This window comes from Aulonocara sp. 'chitande type north' Nkhata Bay, linkage group LG18 (assembly GCF_057382095.1).
Source record: "Aulonocara sp. 'chitande type north' Nkhata Bay isolate Kocher_YH1m ecotype deep benthic linkage group LG18, A_spYH_male_GT1.1, whole genome shotgun sequence".
NCBI classification, from domain to species: Eukaryota; Metazoa; Chordata; class Actinopteri; order Cichliformes; family Cichlidae; genus Aulonocara; species Aulonocara sp. 'chitande type north' Nkhata Bay.
The window spans coordinates 21,906,797-21,931,241 of NC_141361.1; the positions used below are offsets into that span (position 1 = coordinate 21,906,797).

The 24,445-nt window shown below is 40.6% G+C and overlaps 1 protein-coding gene across 2 annotated transcripts in view; it reads left to right on the forward strand.

Annotated features, from left to right (window-relative positions):
- The window catches only part of kcnab1b (potassium voltage-gated channel subfamily A regulatory beta subunit 1b), a 44,300-nt gene extending 19,897 nt beyond the window's left edge, over positions 1–24,403 (forward strand). The window contains exons 2-14 of one of the 2 annotated variants that reach the window (XM_086271214.1): positions 1,211–1,254; positions 6,146–6,183; positions 7,069–7,148; positions 7,616–7,660; positions 9,817–9,861; positions 11,895–11,938; positions 15,466–15,552; positions 19,530–19,615; positions 21,046–21,166; positions 21,245–21,339; positions 22,451–22,571; positions 22,678–22,766; positions 22,859–24,402. In XM_086271214.1, the coding sequence (XP_086127340.1) occupies positions 1,211–1,254; positions 6,146–6,183; positions 7,069–7,148; positions 7,616–7,660; positions 9,817–9,861; positions 11,895–11,938; positions 15,466–15,552; positions 19,530–19,615; positions 21,046–21,166; positions 21,245–21,339; positions 22,451–22,571; positions 22,678–22,766; positions 22,859–22,948 (985 nt within the window). In that variant the 3' untranslated portion in view covers positions 22,949–24,402. Of the gene's footprint in view, positions 1–1,210; positions 1,255–6,145; positions 6,184–7,068; positions 7,149–7,615; positions 7,661–9,816; positions 9,862–11,894; positions 11,939–15,465; positions 15,553–19,529; positions 19,616–21,045; positions 21,167–21,244; positions 21,340–22,450; positions 22,572–22,677; positions 22,767–22,858 lie in introns of both variants that reach the window. The other variant, XM_086271213.1, reaches the window with a different exon arrangement.
- Positions 24,404–24,445: the final 42 nt, after the last annotated feature.

Consider the following 24,445-nt stretch of genomic DNA (forward strand, 5'->3'; position numbering starts at 1 on the left):
GAATGACACATCGGAAATTGAGACTCATCAGACCGGGCACTGTTTTTCTAATCTTCTGTTGTCTAGTTTTGATGAGCCCATGAAAACTCTCACCTCCGTTTCCTGTTCAGAGCTGACAGAAGTGAGTCAGCTAAGAACCTCTGCTGCTGTAGCTCATCTGTTCAATGTGTCATGCATTCAGAGGTACCTACCCTTGCATACATATCAGTTCAAATGCGTTTGGCCATTGTCCTAAGACCTGATCATTGATGCATTTTCAGCTGGAGAACTTCTGCTTATTGGGTATTTTCTCTCTTTCAGACCATTCTCTGTAAACTCTAGAGATGGTTGTGTGCGAAAATCTCAACAGATCAGAACTAAGTCACGAACAAGTGCCTTAAATCAGATTTCTGCTCAGTTTGAACTTCAGCAGGTTGTATTGACTATGCCTAAATGCGCCGCCATGACTGGCTGATAAGATAATATCAATAATTATCAGATGAGAAGGTGAACTTAAGGAAGTGGCTGGTGAGCGTATTACTGGGTCACATACAACTGTACAAGGTTCATAGGTGCTAGATTACTTAAGACAAAAGAAGGGTCACATTAGGCCGCATTAGGGAATGCAGATATGTCAGCCTCACTGTTTTAAAGCGAACAAAGACGCCTCCACTTCTAGAAAAGAAAAGAAAAGTAAAAGGCCGGAGGTCTTAGAGGACTAAGGTGCCCCCTGAAATCTTGCAAAAGAAGACACTGTGTTTCAAATTAGAGGGGAGATGCAAAGGGCAACACTTGTCAAAAAGTGTCACAGTGAAAACAATATTTTTTTTATTTATCAGTGAAATACATTTCACGGTCCTTGAGGGCCTCCCTGTTCCTTCAGAGAACTGAAGCTCTGTATTGAGTAAATAAATCAACTGTCCTCCGACTGTAATCTCTCAATTATGATTCATGATCACCTGAGATAAAGGTGATTATCAGTTTAGGTGAATCTCCTCTTGATCCAGCATAACACACCACACCCTGCATTCTCAAATTCCTGCTCTATACTCTAAGTGCCCTAATTGCTGCATGTTATTTCATTTCAGCCTCTCGCCATGATTTGGAAGCCACACTGATTCTGTCCTTGTTTATGCAGAAATTTTTGGTTCATGAACTACAGGGGCACAGTCGACTGATGACATTTTAAGTCTAAATAAATAGTTTTCTTAATCGTGTTATTTCTTCATAGGAACCTGGGGAAATCTGGGCTGCGTGTCTCCTGTCTGGGGCTCGGTGAGTACAACTAATTAGCATTAGTAAATAATAAAAATCATACGAATCAAAGTGTCAAGTCGCCGCCTCCGTGTGCCTCGGCGTGTAGAGAGAGAACATAAGAGCTAAGCTGAAGGGGACAGGTATTTTTTCTTTCTTTTTATTTAATTCATTCATATAGTTTCACCCGTTTCTAAACCTCATGCATCTTTTATATGTACGGAAAGTCACGAGAGACAACAGAAAGCTGTTTGCAGAGCATTTTTCCTGTTAATATTTAATCAATAGCACTGGTTTCAGCAAACAAGTTGCTCAATTATCACATATATCCAACACACACCACAGGGTAAATACTCTCATTATGACTCATCTTGATAGGACTGTGTTCGTGCGTTAATGCCTATTGTGTGTGGGACAAGTTCCTTGAAAGGGGGACAAAGCGAAGGAGCGGTGCTGCCCAGGCCCAGCAGACAAACTGTAAATGATTACGTTAATCATAGTGATTTTTTACTTGTAGATTAAGCCACACCACAGCGAGCAGGAGGGAGGAGTAGTGAAGAGAATGAACATTCATCAGCTAAAGGGAATTCGTTTCCCTTCTTTATATCGGCAAGCCTGAGCTACACAGCAGTGCCCTTGAGCAAAACATTGATTCCTCCCTGCACCAGTTTTCTGCAGAGGAAAGGAACCAAAATAATATAATTTCACTGTGAGGATGAAAACACGTCATTTTAGCTTTTTTATTAGGATCAGTGGAAGTTTTGGAAATATAGTTATTCACTCTCTGGAGGGTTAGACGCTGAATCTAAGGGGCCTGTTATCTTAGTTTAGCACAACCACTGGCTTCATATAAGAGCTGAGCTTAGCCAGCTTGTGTTGTATTCAAAGACATACAACTGAGATGTTTTGGGGTTTTTTGCTTATTTGTTTGTTTTAAACTCGCTAGGAAAGTTATGGCTGATGTCATAGATCAGTTGGGAGGTAATGCCATTTTCTCATAGACTTCTATACAATTGGACACACTTTTTCAGCAACTAGGGGTTTTGGCTGCTGTTTGGCTGTTAGATTAACTGTAGGTCTAAGTATTGACGTCGCTGTCCTGTACCAGAGTACATCCATCTTTTATATAGGCTCTGTGAGTACAACAGGAAACAAGGAGAATATTTAAAGTATACAGAGCATTTCAGGTCTGGGCACAGTCCCCTTTTAGATGTTCTTTCCAGTGTTTGTGCAAAGCTACATTGACCAATAGCTGGTGACACCTTCACTATACTGTAAAGACACGGGTGATAATAACCCTCTCCTCAAACTCTTGGCAACAAAATGTTTTTCCTTAATGTGTTGGATACAGACGGTCAGACTGGGCTAATCACATTTTTATGCAGCAATGTAATGCATTACCGTGCTAAATATAGTAGTCACACTGCAGTTATAATTATGTTGTTAGTTTACAATGGCTCTTCAATTATCTGCACAAATGGTGAATAGAAAGAAAAATAATTTTTCTTCCAGCACTACAATCAGCTGACTTTTTTCGTGTACAGGGAGGAGGACAAAGGGGAACTTCTGAGAAGTGATGATATGAACATTATTATTTTTTATTTCAGAAAAGGACAAGAGGATGATGATTAAAATGCAAACTGCATTCAGGATAGAAACAACTCCATTATTATTGCTAATGCTTAATGAAGTCAGCTAATGCTAATGGTACTGCGGTTGTGTCTTTTTGCAGAGGTATTTGCCTACAAAGAGGGATGAATGGTTAACAACTGGGGTGGAATAGGGAAGGGAATGATAGCAGAGCTCACCAGGAATCGAAGAACTGCAAAAAAAACCCATTAAAGATTAAAAAAAAAATCACTTCACTTCACCTCTTTCAATGTTAGAACTTCACTCCTCTCTGTGGCTAGCTGACAGAGCAACGCGCTAATCTACACAGACAGCATGCTAATGCAAAGCTAGCGAAGAACCATGCGTAGTATAAAAGATAGACGTAGCTACCGTGATGTCACTGCTGAGTCCAAAAACTGTACGGAAAATGTTTACAAAGGTCAAGACAGAAAGCTGTTTCGCATCAGTGTCTGCAGGACCAGAAGTAATTTTGCAACAAGATCTATTGCCATCTGGTGGCCTTCAAATAGTTTTGTAGCTGTGTTTTTAAAACTAACCTGCACGTAACAATTTAATTGATTTTTTTTTTCTTTTTGGTCAGTGCCAGTTTTAAAAAAATCAGGCTGAGCCAACACCAGCCTGGTGTTATACTTCTGACGCACTTGGCTACAGATTTTACACCAGCTTTTCAATTATTTCTTATTAGTGGGCGATAGTGACAAGCTTTATGTGACAGGAGCAGGCAAGAGAAAACTGAGACAACAGATAAATTCTAACAATAGCTGTCTTCATCCTATACTAAAGAAGGACAGAGACTCTAAGGGTGTCTGTCTACAGTATAGACAAGATTACTGCACATCAGTGCAGTCCACAGATGTTTAATAGATTGCATACTGGATTTCACAAGCAGGGTGTGGATTATTCAGTTTTCATTGGTATAAAAGAAGCCTTTGTTCCCACTTCAGGAATCTGCTTCAGGTCAGCAAAACCAAGAATTTTATGCTTAAATAAAGTTTGGGGAATTGTTCTCAGTTCATCAGCCTTAATACAACATCTGCTATATATTAATAAGTAACAAAATGTTGATGTTAAATGCTGTAAAAAAGTATTTGCCCCCATTTTTATTTGTCACACTTAAATGTTTCAGATAATCAAAATCATCATTTATTCCAAAGATTGATGGTTTCATTTATTAAGGGGAAAATAGCTATCCAAATCCACCTGGCCCAGTGGGAAAAACTGATTACCACCCAAACCTAATAACTGGTTGTGCCACTCTTGGCAGCAAGAACTGCAGTCAAGCATTTGTGATTACTGACAATGAGTCTTTCTCATTTCTGTGGAGGAACTCTTTGCAGAATTGTTTTAATTCAGCCTCACTGGAGGGTTTTCAAGCATGAACGGATTGTTCAAGGTCATGCCAAAGCATCTCACTCCGTCCTCTGACTGAAGTCTGGAAATGGGACACTTCAAAACCTTCATAATCTTATTTCTTAGACATTCAGAGGTGGACTTGCGTGTGTGATTACTGCTCAACCCAAGCAAGCTTGAGCTTCCAGACACAAAGTGATGGCCGGACATTCTCCTTCAGGATTTTCTGGTAGAGAAGGACAGAATTTATTCTGTTTCTGTTTCCATCATTTAATGCAAGTTGTCCAGCTCCTGAAGAAGCAAAGAAGCCCCAGACTGTCAAACTATGACCAACATATTTGACTGTTGGCAGGATTTGTTTTGTATGAAATGATGTATAAATTTTATGCATATGTAATGGGGATTTAACCTTTCAAAAATGTTCAGTTTTTATCTCATCAGTCCACAGATTATTTTCCTAAAAGTCTTAGGTGTCATCAAGTTGTTTTCACAAATGTGAGATGAGCCTTTGTGTCTTTTTTGATTAGCAGCAGTTTTCTCTTACTGCTGATCAAAAAAGGAGGACATTTCTGCACAGTCCCTCTCTTGATTGAGACAAGTGAGGCCTGCAGTTCTTTTTGTTCCTTTTTGACCTCCTGGATGAGTCGGTCTGGCCTCTGCTGGGAAGGTTCACCACTGTTCCAGATTTTCTACATTTGAGGATAATGGCTCTCGCTGTGGTTCACTGAGTCCCAAAGCCTTGGAAATGTCATAGTAACCCTTTCCAGACCAATAGATGTCAGTGAAGTGTTTATCGACTGTTTTTTGACGTGTTGTTTTTTGAGACTTTTTGCTGACTTCACTTTGTCAGTCAGGTTCTATTTAAGGGATTTCTTGATCCAACAGGTGCCACAGTAATCAGCTCTGTGATACGGCAAGTGAAAATGAACTCAGCTTTCGAAAAACATGTGGTTAATCAAAGTTATTTCATGCTTTAACAAAGGTGGGGACATTTATTTTTTACACTTTGCCCTTAAATAAATGCCCTGAAATCATAACTTAATTGCATTTTGTATTTATCATTATATTTGTTTAATGATCTGAAACATTTCAGTGTGAAAACAAGAAAGGTGCAAATACTTTTTCATGGCACTGTAAGACAGAAACGGCAGGGTTTGGTCAAGCTAAAGATACAAATACTTGAATACGTGGCTTCTACTTTTTAACTTGTTGCATTACATCGGTTACCTTGCTTATGTTAAGTGGAAAAAATCATGATTAGATCAGGCTGTGGTATGACTCATTTCATTTACAAGTTTGAAAGCAACTATGTGCGCGCAATATCATACTGAGCACACAGGTAGTTCAGTACAAAATACTTTTATTTTTTACAGTGTAAATCATCTATTAAAGTGTGCGTGTTTTTGTGTGCTTGCGTGGTGTGCTTTTAACATGCCCTGTGTGCACCAACCTTTTGCAGAAACTAATCAGAAAAAGAAATATCCAGACAAATAATCACACATGAGTCCAAGTTGACTTTTCCTGTGAAAGTTTTTACTCTTTGCTTCAGGAGATATGCAGGTTTGCAGTGGATGGATGGATAGATAGGTCTGCCGTTTAATGCAAACACACACAGGAACTCCCCCCAAACCCTACAACACCTCAAGGATCCCACCTAAAAACACAGTGCATTACACGACAATGCTTGTCGCTCTCCTTTAAACTGTTTTTAAACTGCAAATCTGTACACATGGCATAATGGAGTCATTTCTCTTTTAATCTGTAGTGACATTTGTCTGTGACGGCCTTCGGGCAGAAAGCATTTTGTCATGTCTCCATGCCAAAAATGTCAAATTATTAATTAGAAGACACTATGAGTGACTTTTACATGCAAAAGGTCGTCTATGTTGTTGTTTGTTACAAATATTTTATGATGGCTTTCCCCCCACAGGAACATGGGTAACATTTGGAGGTCAGATCTCTGACGAGGTAAGACTTCATGTCAGATCCATCAATCAGCTGACACACCTCCTTTTCTCAGATTAGACATATAACTTGATCATTTTTCTATTAAACATTATATCTGTTCCCAATCTGCAGCATTTTCCTTTTTAAAGAATACAAAAAAAGATATTTGGGGTATTTAGAGTAGTTAAATCAGAAGCATCAGAGTAGCTTCTGCTACATTGTTTATTTACTCCTTAAATATGCAGTATTATTCATGCTCTATTTTAGACTCAGCTAGACCCAAATGCAACAAGTAAAACCATTTACAAAAAACAATTTGTGGCCCCAATGGGAGTAATTTAGTGTAACTGGATATAAAATGGTGTGGGTGTGAGACCACAGTTATCATTCTGGTATCAATTTCCCAATATCACGGCAAGCTGCTACAGTAAGTCCCTCGTGGCTCTACCAAAGCCAAGTAATCAGATCCTATTTCTCTCACAGGATAAGCAAAAGACCTCTCCCAGTGTCCTGCTCTGGCCTTAGATGGGAGAAAATACTGAAGTGGGGACATCTTATCATTGCTTATAAAACACAAGGGCTAAGAGAGGCACAAACAAAACAAAATAAGAGCTTGGTACAGGCAGAGGAGGTCCTCACGACTAAACTGGCCTTTCAAACGTCGTCCTCTGAATAAAGAGCAAGAAGTAGGTCAAAAAGTGTGGGAAATACACTGCGCAGTAAACAGCTTTAATCAACAAGCAGACTGTACAGTTTCCTGGAGGATGTGCATTTCAACAGTAAACAGACGTACACTCCTTTCTTCAGGGAATTTCCCGCCTTTTTGAAGTGTAATTTGGTTATTATTTATAGAAGTGCCTTATGCCACACTGAGCTTCATGAGGAAACGTTTCTTGCCTGTGTCAGGTGGCAGAGCAGCTGATGACTATCGCCTACGAGAGCGGGGTCAACCTCTTCGACACAGCCGAGGTCTACTCCGGGGGGAAGTGAGTGATGTCTCCCATTTGTAATCACACTACTACTTTTGGTCCTGTTAGCTTTTTTCTTCCACAGGACAAAAGATGTTAACAAGGTTTAGGCCCTGACCAGGAATAATGCACCTGAGGAAGCCAAAAATGAAAGGTAGCTGTGACTCTAAAGTGATTTACATAATCTTATTCAACACTGGAGGCTTCGCATTATGTTCACAGCTCAATTTACCTCGCCTGGGCATCGTCTGTGTGAATAATGCGGAGCACAGTGGAGTTTTACGGGGATGAATATTCATTTTAAAGGTCGCTGGTGAAATTCAGGCGCACAGTACAGGAGGCATTTACCCATTATCTTGGGCTCCTTCTGATTTTTAATCAGGCATTCATGGTGCAGATTTGTGGCAGATAACACACTTACAATGCTGCAAGAGAACTGGAAGTCTGGGATCTAATCATATTATCTCTTGTGTTTTTCTTTACAGAGCAGAGATAATCCTGGGAAACATCATCAAGAAAAAGTGCTGGAGGTAAAGTGTTGTGTCTCAACAAAGCGAAAAGAATCCAAGAATGTGTTTTTGATTGCATATGCACTGTATCGCTGAACATACAGCATGCCAAAACGCAAACATCTCACAAACAGGTGTGTGTATATTAAGCACATGCCATTTAAAATTCACAGGCTTTAAATTGCTGCTATATGAGCATTCGCTCTTGTGAAAGGGTTTTCCACAAGATTTCGGAGCTTCGTTCCAGGGATTTTCAACCATTCAAGAGCATCAGAGTTAACAGGCACTGACATGGGTGATAACACCTGATTCACAGCTGGCACTTCAGTTTATCACAAAGGTCCCTCCACGTGGGAAACTGTCCTTGCATATGGAGCACTTACTTTTTGAAATATAAAAGAATTAAACAAAACTGTTGGCACCTAAAGCAGTCCCCATGCATCCTCATGGACTATAGCTTCAAGATGAGTCATTTCACCATCACTTGTCATTTTGAATCCAGATTTTACTGCGAAATTCCACGCTCATCGGCTACCGATTTGTCAGTCACAAGCTGGTAGCTAATGAGTGCCAAAATTTAGAGAATAAACTTGATGCAACCGAGACCATAAAGTCAGCGGCAGCGTTACAGAGGTCCTGGCAGAGCTCCATTTTCCCGTAGACTTTCTACTGAGGTTTTGCAGACACAGCTTGTTGGCCATTTTGGACTTTTATGCTGAGAGTGCAGGATTAAATGACTAAGGCCCCAGTCACATAGGCCTAGAAGCCTTGAGACTGGTGAGTAACCATCTGGCAACCACCTGTCATGTGGGAAAAATTTGAATTCCCCAATTGGTTGCAAAAGGAAGCTGATGGCAGCTGGTGGGAAAATGACTGCTAAAGCCCCAGTCACACAGGTCTAGGGACCAGTCAATGGCCCCAATTTTTCCCTTGTGTCCCACCTCCCTGTAATTGCCTTGGTCACTAACAGCTGCAGTCATCTACAGTTTGGATGGAAGTGACGGCCAAATACTGTCTAGCTAGTCTCTCAGCATAAAAGAGTGACACAAACAGGAAAAGTTTCATCTTTTGACACATGTTGGCTGCAGCTCTGGGCAACAATTTTTACTAAGAAGGCAAACCTTCTCCATTTCTGGAGGATTTGTTCTACCACTTGGCTAGTAATTAGCGAGATGTTTTCATAGATAAACATGAAAACATAAGCATCCTTACTGCTACTGTAAATGTCCTGATATTATCCCAGTATAAGCATGTTTTGAGGTTTAGCATTTAATACCTAAATCTGCTAAAATATACCGATGAGCAAGTGTTGTTAACTTTGTAGGAACCTATAGTTGCAAACCAAAATAGTGCAAAAAGATTAGGTAGAAAGTAATTGTTATTATTTTCTTCCTTATTCCTTCAGTTGAATTGCAGCCCCTCAGTTCTATCCTGGGACCCTTGTTGTAAATGATTTCAAACATGCTTTTAGTGGAGGTAGGCATGGTTAGCGAACCACATGAAGCAGCCTAATAATTCTGGTGTACAAAATGCACAAAATGTTTGTGTTTATCTGTTTTCAAGCTTTGTGTATTGGTGACATTAGTTAGTTCAATGTTGAGAACATGCATCCATGCCTCCCACGTTAAGTGGAAAATTTTCAAGCAACATTAATTCACTTGATATATTATATAAATCAATTCATTAAATGAAAGTGTAAACTTGACAAATTTGCTCATGTCAAATCAAAACAGATGCTGGTGAGCGTGAACTGTAGCTCCACCACAGAAAACATATATTCCGCTCTGCTGCATGCACTGCCGAGAGAAAACCCAGTTATGCGCGTCACCCCTTTTAACTGCTCACGCCAGCTCTCTGCCCGACCTCACCTCAGCTGTGGACCTGTTTAAATTATTGATCATTCAAGCATGGCGGGTGGGTTATAGTGAGGGAGCTGTCTTGCTAGAATTCAAAGAAAAAAAGAGTCACCCTGTGGTCATTATACTCTATGACTTACTCGATGTTTGAAGTGCAGTGTAGGATGGAAGGCAGCTGACATAAATATAGTTGATTGCACTGATTTGTACACATAGGCAGATTTCATCATGCTCACATGCAGGTATGGTCATATACATATCATCTTTTTGAGAACACCTTTTTTTAATGGTCTTTTGATGCGTCTGACGGTCTTCCTGCAGGAGATCCAGTCTGGTGATCACCACAAAGCTGTACTGGGGAGGAAAGTAAGTATGTGTTCATACATATTTATCCATGTGTCCAGCAGGTGGGTTTTCTTTCTCAGACAGTCAGGCCATCTCACATACACGAGCCTATTCTTTAAAACGTTGCCTCCAGCTGCAGCGAGCGTGACACAGATGACACAGAGCGCAAGGACACAGATGTGGAGGACAAAATGACAGCATGTCTCAACCCCTTTTCCTTACTCTTCTAGCCACCCTCAGCTTTCTTGCCAAACTGCCCAAAGTCATAGCTGCTTCTGCTGTCACGCTAAAATATTCTCAGTCTGCATTAGTAGCCATCTGTATCTAAAAGTCTTCTGGCCATGGGTACATCCACATACTGTTTGACTATTCTTACACGGCTAAGAACACTAGAGCCAAGCCTCAATTGTGTAAATTTAATTAAAACTCATCCTCTCTGAATTCTGTCAAGGTATTTCAAATCTCTCCAACACAGATGGATTTAAAGAACAACTGCTTAACCCCCAGCTGAGTGAGCTACGAGACTGTCTCACAGCTCGCTTGTCAAACATCAGTTCACCCCAGGATGCCTGGATATTTGCAAGATTCATATTTCCTCTCTATGGCGTTTCTTCAGTCTTTTGCACAAAAAGTAACAATAACATGGAGGAAGGATGGCATGCATTGTGTTTGAAGTGCGTTTATATCCCATAAGCACTCTGGAAAAACCATAGGAAACAGGGAGGAAGAAAACGAAAGTGTGAAATGAAGCAAGGCGAGAAGTAAGGCAAGTCGCGGGCATCTGAACAAAAACAAACACGCTGGAGCAGAAACAGACGAGAGGAACAAAGTGGAAAAGGAAAATGCAGGGGTGGGGAAAATCTTTAAGTGCCTGAGTAAACACAAGTGAGCCTACAGACAAGTCATTGGAAAGCAGTTAGCGCCACTGTTACCAGTGTCATTTCCAAATGAACCAGCAGCTGTTTTTAGCAAAACAACTCCCAGAAATGATGTGTGGGCTACACTACACACTTAGCAATGCATGTCTGACAATTTATCAACCAGCTGAACATAGTGACGCATTTAATATCTATATTCCTAAACTGGGGCAGCACGGTGGTGTGGTAGTTAGTGCCACTGCACTCACAGCAAGACGGTCTTCTGTGTATAGTGTGTGCATCTTCTCTCCATGTGTGCGTGGGATCTCTCCAGGCACTCTGGCTTCCTCTCACAGTCCAAAGACAAGCATGTTAGCTTCATTGGTGACTCTAAACTGGCAGTCTCTATGGGTTAGCCCTGCAATAGCTTAGCGACCTGTCCAAGGAGTAATTCGCCAACCAAACTATGACAGCTGGGATAGGCAAAAGCCCAACGACTACTCTGAATAAGATATGTGGAGGAAGATGGATGGATCCTTAAAAATTCCAAACAATAAGTAAAAATACACAGTAAGAATATAAAGTTGAGTTTAAGCAAATGTAAAAATGCTACAGTTGTCTTAAGGGAACATGTACATATGCATCAAAAGTGCAGATTGTCTCCTTTCAGAATTGTACTAATTCTAAAATACTGATACATCCACGTGAAAGGAGCTTTATGTTATCCCGACTCACTGCAAAACTTGCAGAGCAATAGGTGGCTGCAGTGTCATAACACTGTATCACACAGTGTTATGATGCAGTCTAAAGTTGAAAATGGAATAAGTGTTGCATAAACTACAAGTACTGCTATATAAATATAATACTGAGTAGTGCTGCAGTCAAAGAAAATCATAGACTGAAATCAGACAAACGAGGGAAAAACTCCGCATGCTATCTCTAAATTACTTTGTGCGCTGATTGCAATTTACCTGCTGGCCTTATTGGTCTAAACAAGTCCTAAATAGGCACAGAAAAATCAGGCATTTGCTTCTGTGCTCAGTGAGAAGCCATGAGAAAAATCAGAGGTGATCAGGACAGACACTGCAAACAAACTGCAAAGTTTGTTCTGGAGCTGCTTCAATTCGCGAGAGCTGTGAAGTAATGAAGAGTATGTGCTGACACCCCTGACATGTACTTCTTTCCCTCCTGTTGCAGAGCGGAGACAGAGAGAGGCCTCAACAGAAAACACATCATTGAAGGTAACAAGTCAATTTCCTTCCCTCTGCTTTGTCCTTCACATCACCCCACCAGTCGGAGCCCCGCTGCACTCCTCTAATCTCCCTCTTTTATCTCTTTTCCTCATCCCTCTTTGTTCCAGCCTCCGTCGCTTCTCGCCTTTTTGATATGAACACAGCTGAATTTGAAAGCCGTACTAACCAGTGGTGCATTAGGCACTCGCAGATGTATCGTCTTCTTGTAATACCTCCACAGGTGTCTGTCTAGGAAACTGTTGCATCATTTAATAGTGCTGTCCAGACTGTCTCCCCTGTCAGCCCCTTTAAAAAGAGCTAGGGCCTTGATGAGACTCATAACAATAAACTTTAGCTCTCATACCCTTGGCTCGATCCACCCCGCTTCCCAAACAATTTGCCATCCGATTCACAGCGCAATGCACCTCCTGCAGTGACTCAGCTCTCTGCCACATTATTAACATTCACTGCAGCTGCAGAAACTCTCCCCCAAACGAGAAACGGGGAATGCGCTAAGAAAGGGTTGGAAGAGAAGGACAGAGAGTACAAAAGAGAAAATGGGGTGAAAGCCAACATCAGAGAGGGGAAGCATAAGCGGTATTAGCAAAGATGAATCCATTTGGCTGTCCATGTAATTGTAAGAGAAAGGTGCAGCATCCCTGCCATAAGTGGAGAGGAACATTTCATCAAAGTCTAATAAACTGACTGAGCGAAACATCTGCTGCCATCATCTTCCTCACTACAGGCTGCCACAGCAGGCCTGCCATTTGACTGGACTGAAGTGATGTTCAGGGGTGTATATGATAGGGTGTAAAAACCTAATGATCAGCGAAAGAGAGAGCCGCAGAACATTTTCTTGCATCAATGTGACGATGCAAGAAAAATCAAGGTCTCTTTAGAGTCATCCTCACAGGAAAAAGACAGCTTCAGCATTTTATAAGGCTCTTTCACAGAAAACACAATTGAAGGCATTCTTCTATCCCAGATGCCAATACAGTAGCTTTGTTGTTCCACATCTTTTTTCCCGATCCAAAAATAGACTCCTTTCACAGCCAGTGAACTCCTGCTAATCCACGAGACAGCAGAAACCTCTCGTGATGACGGTGCAGGCTCAGATTAGGATCCGTGTAATGGGTGTTTCTGGGATTGTGGGAGTGCAAACGACAGAAGAAGGAATAAGTGACTGTGATGGTAGGAGGGAGAGTATAACTCTCAGCTGGGATTAGTGGGTGATGATGAAGCCTGTGGTACTAATCTGCCACGCACACACGCGCTTACTCAAAAGCGCGAGAGTGTCTTTTGCCTCGACTCCCTGTTACTCTCCTGTCGTCTTGTGCGACAGTCTCTTGTGTGCGCTTTTCTTCTTTCATCTGGTCTTCTGTGTGTGTGCGTGAGTGGAGGCCGATCTGCTCGCAATACTTTGTTGCCGTCACTTATCCTCTCCTCAGCATACAGTGTTACTCCTCTAACAAATACTGAGTGCGACCTTTCCTCTGATCCCTCGTCTTTCTGATCAGGCTCTAGGCTTTGAATTGTTTGGTTCCTCCACCAGCTGCCAGCAGCATTTATTTATGTAACAATAAGAAAGGATTGCACAGGTGTTTTTTTTTTTTAATCTAAGAGAAGGTGCCTGCGAGCTTGGTTTGACAGTGATTAACTCTGAAAATAGTTCTGAACCTTATAAATTACAATTTTGAATCAAAACTGATTCCTGTTTGTGCAGTGAAAATGGTGGCAGGTGCATAAAACTTACAGCTGAGTAGTTGTGACAGTAATTAAATTAGAAAATATGTATTGATTACAGCTATTCCTGTGAAGTGAGCAATGTGTTCTATACATCTTTTATATGCATGTTTGATTTTTAGAAATCAGAGTAAAGTGCTAAGTAAAGCTATCAAACTTTGTGAGTGAACAGCATTGGCATCTTCATTCACTGTCACGCTGAAAATATAGCCACTGCCAATCAGATGCCAGATGATATTGCACTGTGGATAAAAATCACAGTGCTGTCAGTTTTGGTAAGTTTTACAAAATGAAGTGAAATGAATTCCCAAACCATGACTGAGCTTCCAGCGTGTTTTACAGATGCCTGTAAACACTCACTGTTACACCTCTATCCTGATGTCCTCCATACAAAGTGATGATGGTTTGAACAGAAAGTTTGGATACACTCTGGATTTACTCCATAAGACCTGTTGCTACTGATTTTCAGATATATCATAGCCTTTTCTCCCCATTTCCCATCTTGGCAGCCACTCTTCCACTGAGTCTATTTCTGACCGGACATGACTTTCAGATACTGTTCATCTGCTGTACAGTTTAATACATAATACAGTTTTATGTCTGTGAAACTGTTATCTTTGGCATTTTTTTCTAGATTAAACTAAAGGAATTGGAATGTGTATTCATAATATGTATTTTTGCAGTAGGCTGCTAGAACCAAAGTGCCAGAAGATATAGTTTAAAATAATTCATGTGTTACATGTAGACACCATACTAATTCATCTTTTGAGTTAGGTCCCCCTTTTAATGCCTGTCAGCTAGTCTGCGTTAGTTCCATGTTTGTGTGTTCATGTCTTTTGTTTGGATCTTTAATCTTTTCTTGTTTTGGGTTCTGGTTGGACTTTGTCATTCTTTGGGTTCTGGATTCTGCTTAGACTTATTTCTGACTACCTGTGTCCTGCATTTGGACCCACATCTCTTAATTACCAGCCTGTTAAGCCCTGAAGTATAACGAATCAGCATTTTCATTTATAAAAATTTTCTTTCAAACATCATCTTTTCTTATTTTATTAAAACAAAAGGGCAACAAAAACATCCAAAGGTTTAACTATGTGAATCTTGACACTACAATGTGCCACTAAGATTATTGATATAAATTATGGCTTATTCCAATCATCTGTTTAGCACTCATGCTCACACTGTCAATATTTACTGGAACATACAGAGTACTACCATAGCTAATTATTATATTACTGCAACTGGAGCTGACTTCTGCTGCAGCAAGTCAGGATGATGGCCATGACGAAAGCAAATTAACAAAACTAAAAACGAAAACTGAGCCGTGTCCTTTGTCTTTAAATGGCCACAAAGCCTCCTCGAGCTGGATCAAAGCTGCAGCAGGCCAGATGCAGCTGGAAGGCTCTGAGTCACATGTGGCCAACTGTCACTTTGTCATGTTTACGAACATGTTGAGCTCAAACCCCCCAGGAGCCACTTCACCTTATTATTATTGTTTTTGCCTTTTACCTGACATAACTGTGACTTTTGAATGCATTTGAATATCCCTTGTTCTTTTGAAGCTGGCACCCCTACCAGCTAAGCATGTCGCTGTCGCGGTGTTGGCTAAAAAGTGAAAATAAAAAATGATCTCTCTTTTCTGCAGATGTAGGTCACACTCTATGTATCCTTGCACATGCCCATTTATTTCACCATTATAAGAAGGACACCCAGGACTCATGGTTCCTATTAACTGTCTTCTTTTATTAGAACCCAAACCTCTCTCTCTAAACCTGGCTTATGTCTTCTCACTCTAGGTTTAAAGGGCTCCCTCCAGAGGATGCAACTCGAGTATGTGGATGTGGTCTTTGCCAACCGGACAGACACCAATACCCCCATGGAGGGTAAGTGATTGCCAACCCAGACTTCATGGGGCTGTTGGGGGGGAGTTGAGCCAGCGACAATACATGTTGTTCTGTAACATGAGAGGGTGAGAAATTCTGATGAAGCCGCTGCCCGTACTGGACCGGCGGCCTTTGGCTTTGACCAAAAGGGGGGTTTGTTTTTGCGGTCAGGTTTATGTGTTTTTCCTCTGACATATCCCCGAACATATTACAAGTAATATGACAATCTTTCCTCGTCTCTCTTCCCTCTATTTTAGTCCACCAGTCTCCCTCTATTTCTCTTCTGTCTCAGCGGGATCGCTAGCTTCCACATGGTCTCCAAACTGCACCCGCTCCCAGCCCTCCCTGCTCTTCAGAAGCAGGATTATCCGGCCCCTATGGGGGAAGCTGGTGTATTTTTGGGTTGGTCTCACTAGATACAAGCCCTACTGAGTGCTATTTTTCTTTAACGCTCTTGCGCTTCCTTTCCCACACATCTACCTTATGTTACCACCATTTATTTCTTTTAGACGCTTCCAGTTTCTTACTCTATTATCTCTCCCTTGCCATGTGGGCATCACAGATACTTGAGCCCCTTTTCTGTCTTTCCACACAAACTCTCAAACCACAGGTAGTATTTGAGTGAAAGGATGGAGGCGCACTGATCTCACTGAAATATTTTCCATTCTTTCCTCTTTACCCCCCTCCTCCTTCCCCCTTCGCTTCCACCCGTGGGAGCCAACAGACTGTGGGAGGCCTGTCTGTCATAGCGATCGTTCCAGGGTCCTTGCTGTCACTGGTACCAGTGGCTGGTGACTAGCAGGCAGACCCCGCAGCCTTCTCTATCAAACCTTTTAGTCTTTTGCCCCCTGCAGATGAAGTCTCTTCAGCTCATGTCAAGAACTGTGATCTGATTGAGAGTCTGACAAGATGATAGGAAGTGAACAGAGAGAGAGACGTCAGCTGAAAAATATATCCTGACAAATGTAAAGCAGGCAGACTTTTATCACCTCTGCAGCACATTTGGCCCATTAGTCAGCGTGAGAAATTGGTCTTGTTTGCTTCATAATTTAATACAAAGGAGCATGGCTACCCTTCTAAATCATTGTTAGGGTATCAGTCATCCTTAAAAACTTGAGAGTGAGGGAGCGAGGATGAACCTTGTGCATGAAGGGACTGTTTAGCAGATCTCTCTGTGACTGACACTCCAACATCATGCTGCTAAAGCCTTAACTGCGTTAACAGCAAAAACACCAAACAGCAAAACAGCACTAGTTTCAAATATGCCACTGAACAGGTGAATCTGCATCCATCTGCGTTTGCATTTGTTTTTGTGACTTTAACTGCTTCCGACTTTGTGTGAGACAGCTTGCGTCCCCGTGGGGACCAAAAAAGTGATGTCATGGCTGCAGAGTCTGCCTTTGTTATAATCATTGCTTTTCTTCTTCCATCGAGTCATGCTTTTCTGCACCCGTGTCATCTCCCTGCTTGTTCTTTTGTCTTTTTCTTTCTTTCTTTTTGGCTCGTATCCAGTCCAACAGCAGGGACAGACCAAGTGCGTGCTGCAAATATACAACTTCTTCCTTCACGGAAGACTCTGTCTCCCCTTTCTCTGACTGCTCTTTACTAGAGCAGCTGTCAAAGTGATGAGACGCTATGTGAGTTTTTCTCCAGCTGAATATGACAAGAAGATTCTCGAAGGAGGGGCGTGTGTGCCACAGTCAATTCATTGAATGAATAGGTACAAGGGTAGCTCGCAGAATAACTCGCCCAAATCCAGCCGCAACATTGGTACCCAGTCACTCAGAATCACATTTGATTTGAGAGAGGAGTGAAGCCATTCAATAAGCTGAATATGAAAATACCCCAGACCAATTGAATAAAGAACAGAATGCAGAGGCAGACAGACAGAGGAGCGAAGAAGACATGGCATCAGTAAAATGATTTTATATCAGTCCTTCCAGCCGAGTGTTATTCTCTAGCAAATGAAATGAAACCGCCACAGCACACTGAACATGAACCCCTTAGCTAGCAATGCAAAGTGCCAGGACATCACCTCTCTCTCCTCACCTGTTCATTACAGAAGAAGAGCATGGAAAATGATCTCACCTACTCAGCATTACTAAACGTATCTTTATTATTTCTTTCCCCACGCTTTTTTTCCACAGTCGTATAACTTAGAACGGGTCTCATCTGTCACTGACAATCTCCTGTGATGTGACATATTTCCATAAATGAGCAATATTTTTAGTTGTGTTCTACGTCCCCGCTGTTAGACGCCTCACTATAAAGAAACTCTCTGAAATGACATCCTCAGAGATACCTGCCCAGACAAATATGGATATCAGTGGGAGTTGGAGGCTTTCTTACACCCTCTGTGCTGCACTGTGATACCTGCCGGCTGAAGCTGGCCAATGTTCCAGACCTTGGGGTGTGTTGCTGACTAACTCTGGCTAGCAGCCAAGCAGTTTTTAAGTTTGATATGTTTCTGTACTAATGAGAGTGCTTTGAGATGCGTTACTTGGATTTTGTTAGCTTTGCGCAGAGCCTGTTTCTATATCCCTTTTCCTCTGTTCTTTGCGTGCTAGGCTAATTGGCTTCTGCATATTTGTGCAAATGCAATCTCGGCATCTAAATTGTACACTGATGTCATACATTCATTTTTTCACGTGTGCGCTCTTCATTGCGTGTTTTTGCCCACAGCTTCACCCACATCACCCTCCGGGAAAACACTGCGGTGTGTTTTTTTTTTTTTTTTGTGAGTGGGGTGTCAATGGTGTTTGCAGCACATCTCACCTGAGCACAGGATCAGTGTGGCATCTGCTGTTGGAGCTGATGACTCATCGAGCCCTTGTGGCAAGAAACTTTATGTTAAGACTTGAACGTTTCAATGAATCAAGGTGTCATCTTTTTTTTTCCCCTCCCGGCATTGAGATGGATTATACGTGTATTTGCAAACTGTTATTAACTGTGTGTGCCTCTGAGGTTGCTACATGGTTCGCAGCATTTTTTTTTCCTTCTATCTTTACATCCCTCCAAATCCCTCCCTCCCTTCCTCCCTCCATCCCCTTTGGAGCAGATGTACTGTTATTCCTCTACCCTCCCACCTGCTTCACCCACATGCACACTTGCTCTCTGTCTCTCACAAAGCTACATTTCGGTCTAGAGATAGAAAACTACTGATGAAAAGGAATCGCTCTTTTTTTAATCACACTCTGCGCTCTCATCTCCTCACCCTCATATCCAGCCTTTCTGCTTCACATTTTGCATGCAGCATTGTACTAAGGTGGCAGATGGTTTATTAATTCCTTTACAGACTGAAAATAATCTCATGAATTACTTGATCACACTGCCTTTGGTTTCTTTAGTAATTAGAAAGTTTGCGGGTAGCATTTAACGCACACACATTCAGAATAATAGCTGTTTCTCTTCATGCGTTAGATATCCTTTGAGAAAGTACTTCGCAGGGGTTTTTATTAAAAACTATTTAACTCTTCCACTTTTCCAAAAAACGCTACTTTCCTGCCACATCCTGAGGCACAAATACACAAACCACTGAAGGCCGCTGCTGCTGACTTCAGCCCCTTCAGTATTTTTGCTGTGGTTTCCTCCACGGCACAGGCAGCTGAGTCTTTTAACCCTGCAGCCTTTGGCCTCATTAAGTAGTGTGACCCCAGCAAAAAATATCTGCTCACACATGGGTTTAAAAGAAGAGGCTGGACACTTCAAGGATCCACTTATCTTTTTCATTGTCCTGCAGTTTTACCAAAGTTTTAAAGCTCTTGGAATCTTCTTTGAACCTGCAAGTCTTCTCATAATTGTGTTATTACCTGATGAGAGAAAAAAACTGAATTTAGTATTGCTGTAATATAATTTCTATGTTATAATGTGAAAATAATGCAAGTTAAGCTGTTGAGACAACCTCTCAAATTTCTAGCATGACTCCATTCACTGTTCAGTTATTGATGATGCACATATCTGCTCTTTAATGTTTGCAGAGATAGTCAGAGCAATGACACATGTGATCAACCAGGGGATGGCCATGTACTGGGGGACATCACGGTGGTCTGCCATGGAGATCATGGTGAGTGACAGGAAAAGGTATTTACCTTTCCAGGACAGAGTATTTATTTTAAAAATGAATAGGCGTAATAGGTTGATATGCACTCACTGGTCACTTCGATAGTTACACCTTGCTGGGTTAAAACCCCTTTTGTCTTCAAACCTGCCTTCATGGGTGGAATCCAGTGGTTATTTGAGTTACTGTTGACTTCTTTGAAGTAGTCTGACCAGTCCTCTGAGCTCTGGCATCAATAAGGCATTTTTCACACAGAGATCTGCTGCTCACTGGATGCTTTCTCTTTTTGACCTACTCTGTAAAACGTACAGATGGCTGTGTGGGAAAAATCCCAGTAGATTAGAAGTTTCTGAAAAACTCCACCATGCCATGCTCAAAGAAAGTTAAATCACCTCTCTTCCTTATTGTGATGCTCAGTTTGAACTTCAGCTGGTAAGCTAAACAGATCTACATGCTTAATATATTACATTGCTGCCATGTGATTTGGCCGATCAGATATTTGGAGTTAAACAGGTGTATCTAATGAATTGGCCAGTGAGAGTACATCAGGTTCTTTTTAATCCTTGTTATGATTTTTTACCATGAATACAATGAAAAAATCAGACAGAGACATGCAGTGCTCTCTATAAACTTTACTTGCATCACTTTTATGTTTTATATATTTTAGAATAATTTTTTTATTTAAATTTGATTTCATTAATTAATTTATTTACTTGTTTCAATTTCAATGTCCAGTTTAGTTTTGTTTCAGTTCATTTCCAGAGTGGTTTGATTTGTATTGCGTTAAAAATCCGTAGTGTTATCTTGTGGTAACCTCAGTTTTCTTAATCATTAAAAAATGTAAAGAGTGTTTTATCAGGGGCAAAAATTTCCCATTCAAAATAGATATTACAATTTAAATGAATCACTCATTGAAGGTAGTTTTTAAATTAGCTGAAGTCTAAATAAAGAGATGTACCATTTACAATGACTAAAACTATGAAAATATCCTTTATATTTAAAAAAAGAAAATCTTTTAGATAGTTTTGTGAGTACATAACATTGTTTCAGCTATTATCGTTTATAATTTATTTCTGCTAACTTCACACTTTAGTTGTAGCTTTTTGTTTAGTTTTACTGCAGTAACCCTGGTTAGGATGTGCTTGGCTAAAAAGAAAAAATATATAGTGTTGAAACTGACTGACCACTGACTCTGATGATCAGCCTCACATGTGATGTTTTGCATTGTATAAACAAATGTGAACAGAGTTCAGTGACTAAAGTGTCTAAATTTTGTTGTTGTTGCTGAAGCTGTCAGCGCTGTGAAAGATGTGCAGTTTCCTTGTGCTATACAAAGAACCGCGGAGCGATAAAAGTCATTAAATACAAAGAGTCAGTCTTACACATTACCTTATCACTTTCTGCCATCCTCATCATTCTGTCCGCTCCACATTTAGGAAGCGTATTCTGTGGCCAGGCAGTTCAATCTCATCCCACCAGTGTGTGAACAGGCAGAGTATCATTTCTTCCAGAGGGAAAAAGTGGAAACTCATCTTCCAGAGCTCTACCATAAGATAGGTAGGTCTTAAGGAAATTTTTCTGAATATCAAATTTGCCTAATTTGCTTGTTGCTTAATTGTGACTGTGATCTTGCAGGTGTGGGTGTGGTCTCTTGGTCACCTTTGGCCTGCGGGATCATCACAGGAAAGTACGAGAATGGTATCCCAGAATCCTCCAGGGCCTCGATGAAGGTACAGGTTAAATTTGACCTCTGTGGTGCTACATATTTGAACTGATATTGGGGACAATGTCAGTTCAAACTAAACAAACTAAAAGTAGATATGATCATTTCCATTTCACAGTGAGACAGTGTATTTGAGACAGGCCATGTTTAGCTTATCAAAACTAAATAACAGCCAGAATTCTCACAGATGGGAGAATTAAAGATGAAATGAGCCCAAGATTCTCAATTACTCTGAGAACAAAGTTGTCAGGTGGCATCGATGAGAAGTGAAATTCACTTTGTCTATTTAAAGTGGATTATTTAATGGATGCAAACTGCATTTCGTTGCCCTGTACCTGTGCATGTGCAATGACAATAAAGTTGAATTCTATTATTCTATTCTAATTCTAGTCTAAAGATAGATCATTTGCTGCCATCCAGTTCTTTATAGCATTAATGCGGTCCTTAAGGATAATAATTTGGTTACACTCTGGTGTTTAAATGGCATGTACAGGTAGCTATCATCTGCATAACAGACTTCAGAATCACTCAGGATGTTTCCAAGTGGAAGTATATACAAGGCAAAAAAGATAGGCCCCAGGAGTGAACCTTGGGTAGACCGCAAGATAAAGTAGCAAAAGACTGCACAGCACTCAAAGGAGGATACCAGAGGGGAGGTGGGAAGGGGTGCACGTTAGGTTGAGAAAAGAAAAGTGCAGAAGCACCTTATGGTCTCCATAGCAATCAGGATGTTTTTAATTTTTTAATGTTATTTTTTAATTATTATTAATTAATATATTTTGTATTTATGATTAATGAACTTTTTTTAATAGAGTGAATGTTTTATTTGTTTAATGTTTATTTGTGTGTGGGAGCAGTCAACCACATAATGTACGAAATTCCTGCAGGATTAATAAAGTTTCATTAATTGAGGACACAAAATTAGCGGAAGCAACTGAGAGAGACAGAAAGGGAACAAATCCAGACCTGATCTAGAGATGTTAAGTGAAGTTATACATCAGGATACTATGATCAGCTGTGTCAAAGGCAACAGAAAAATCCAGCAATACAAGAACTGAATAATCATCTGCCTATCTTTGCATGTAAATCTAACACATCTGCTTTCACTGCTCCTGTAGCCATACCAGTGGTTGAGAGAGAAAATCGTGAGTGAGGAAGGGAGAAAACAGCAAGCCAAACTAAAAGAGCTGGCTCATATTGCGGAGAAGCTTGGATGCACTTTGCCACAGCTAGCCATAGGTAACAGATAGCGTCTATTTGTCAAAGCAAATATATGTCTTTGGAAGTTCTTTCTCCTTTGATACCTCATTGCAAGTCTGAGATTTCTCCTTTCTCTGATCTTCAGCCTGGTGCCTGAGGAACGAGGGAGTGAGCTCAGTGCTTCTGGGGTCCTCCAGTCCAAGCCAGCTCACAGAGAACCTGGGAGCCATTCAGGTACAACATCATGTCAGTGTAATCTCTTCATTAGCTGGTCTTGAGGCACTGCGTTATCATGAAGTACTTTTCCTATGTCATGTTCATTTTAGGTGATTCCAAAGATGACAGCAGGCATCGCCTCAGAGGTGGATCATATACTAGGCAACCGTCCACATAGTAAAAGAGACTACCACCATTAGGATGGACATGTTTTAGTGAACTATGCTCCCAAAGCTTATCAAAGCTCACTTTTCACAGCCATGGCACCACAGGGTGTGCCCAAGATGCTTGCGTGTGCGTATGACTATGTATGTGTGTGCGTGTGTGTGTGTTTGTGTGACTATGTAATGTGTTATGCTTTGCTCCTTCAACCAGTACTCATTAGCGTAAAGTGAGCTACTTGACAAAGCATGCATGCTACAGCTAAAGTAGCCAGCCACTGGAGTAAACAAAACAAAGACAAAGGATCCAGTGAGATAATTGCTAGTGTGAAAACTTCTTCCACTCTTACAAACATTGCAGGAGGTGCTGAACCACAAATTCAGAAGAAGCAAAACATTATTTAATTTCAACATACTGTTTGTTGAAATTACTCTCAGTGTAGGTGAAACAAAAACTTAGAGGAATATGCTACCCCATAAGCATCGCATAAAGCTCAGTAAGTACACCAACTGCAAAGCAAAAGAGGATATGTATCAAAATGTGTGCATTACAGAAGTCAAATGTACTAGATGTGTTTTGGAGTGCAAAAAAAATTGGGCCTGGTGTCAGCAAATACCATGAGAGCTAATACCATGAGAGCTAATTCTAACAAAAACATGTTTCAAAACATCTGTACAGACTGTTATATATAAATATATATCCTTAATAAGCAGCTATGTCAGAATGAGATTTCTGCCTCTTTATATTTTTTTTTATTTTTTATTTTGGTCAGTTTCACTTATGCAAAAGCACCTCAGAGGGTACTTTCCTACTGCGTCCCTTTGACCCCTTTCAGTTTGTTCTCTGCTGGACTTCCTGTCAGTAGTGATCATGTCCGATTTGTTCAACTTTGTTTTTGTTGTGACTAAAACATTTGTCTATTCTAAGGGGGTGCTTGTGAATTGAACAAACGAAAAGCCATGTAGCTAGTGAAGAGAAAAAATAAATAAAATGAAAAAATGACACCATATGGACCCCTGCAGTAACTGCACCTGGAACTTGCTGAATTTTTGCCCAACTTCTCCCAGATGCCAGCTTTATGTAATGGGATTATCTTTGTTATGTTTGTTCAGACATGTACTTTGGTGTTGTTCATCAGATACATGAAAATAAAAAAAGTTAATCATTCTGATGTGATACGTTTTAAATGTATATAATTATTTTTCTATTGATGTTATGGATGCCTTAGGTTTTTTTGAACAAATGTGAATACATCAAATATTGTTCCCTTACTTAGAATATAAACTGCAATTTAAACAAAATATTCTCATGCTTCTGCTGTTTTGTTTGTTTTGTTTTGTTTTAGTTATTTATGTATTTATTTGCCCTTAGCGTAAATTTAGATTTTCTCGCTTTATATTAAAATAATGATAATATTTTCCCTCTAGAAATTGCATGAGCTTTAATTTACTCATTCATTTACAGTATTTTATTTCTTTTATTTTATTTGTCATGCTAATGCGATTTTCCTGTTTCCAGAGGAGGGAAGCCATTCT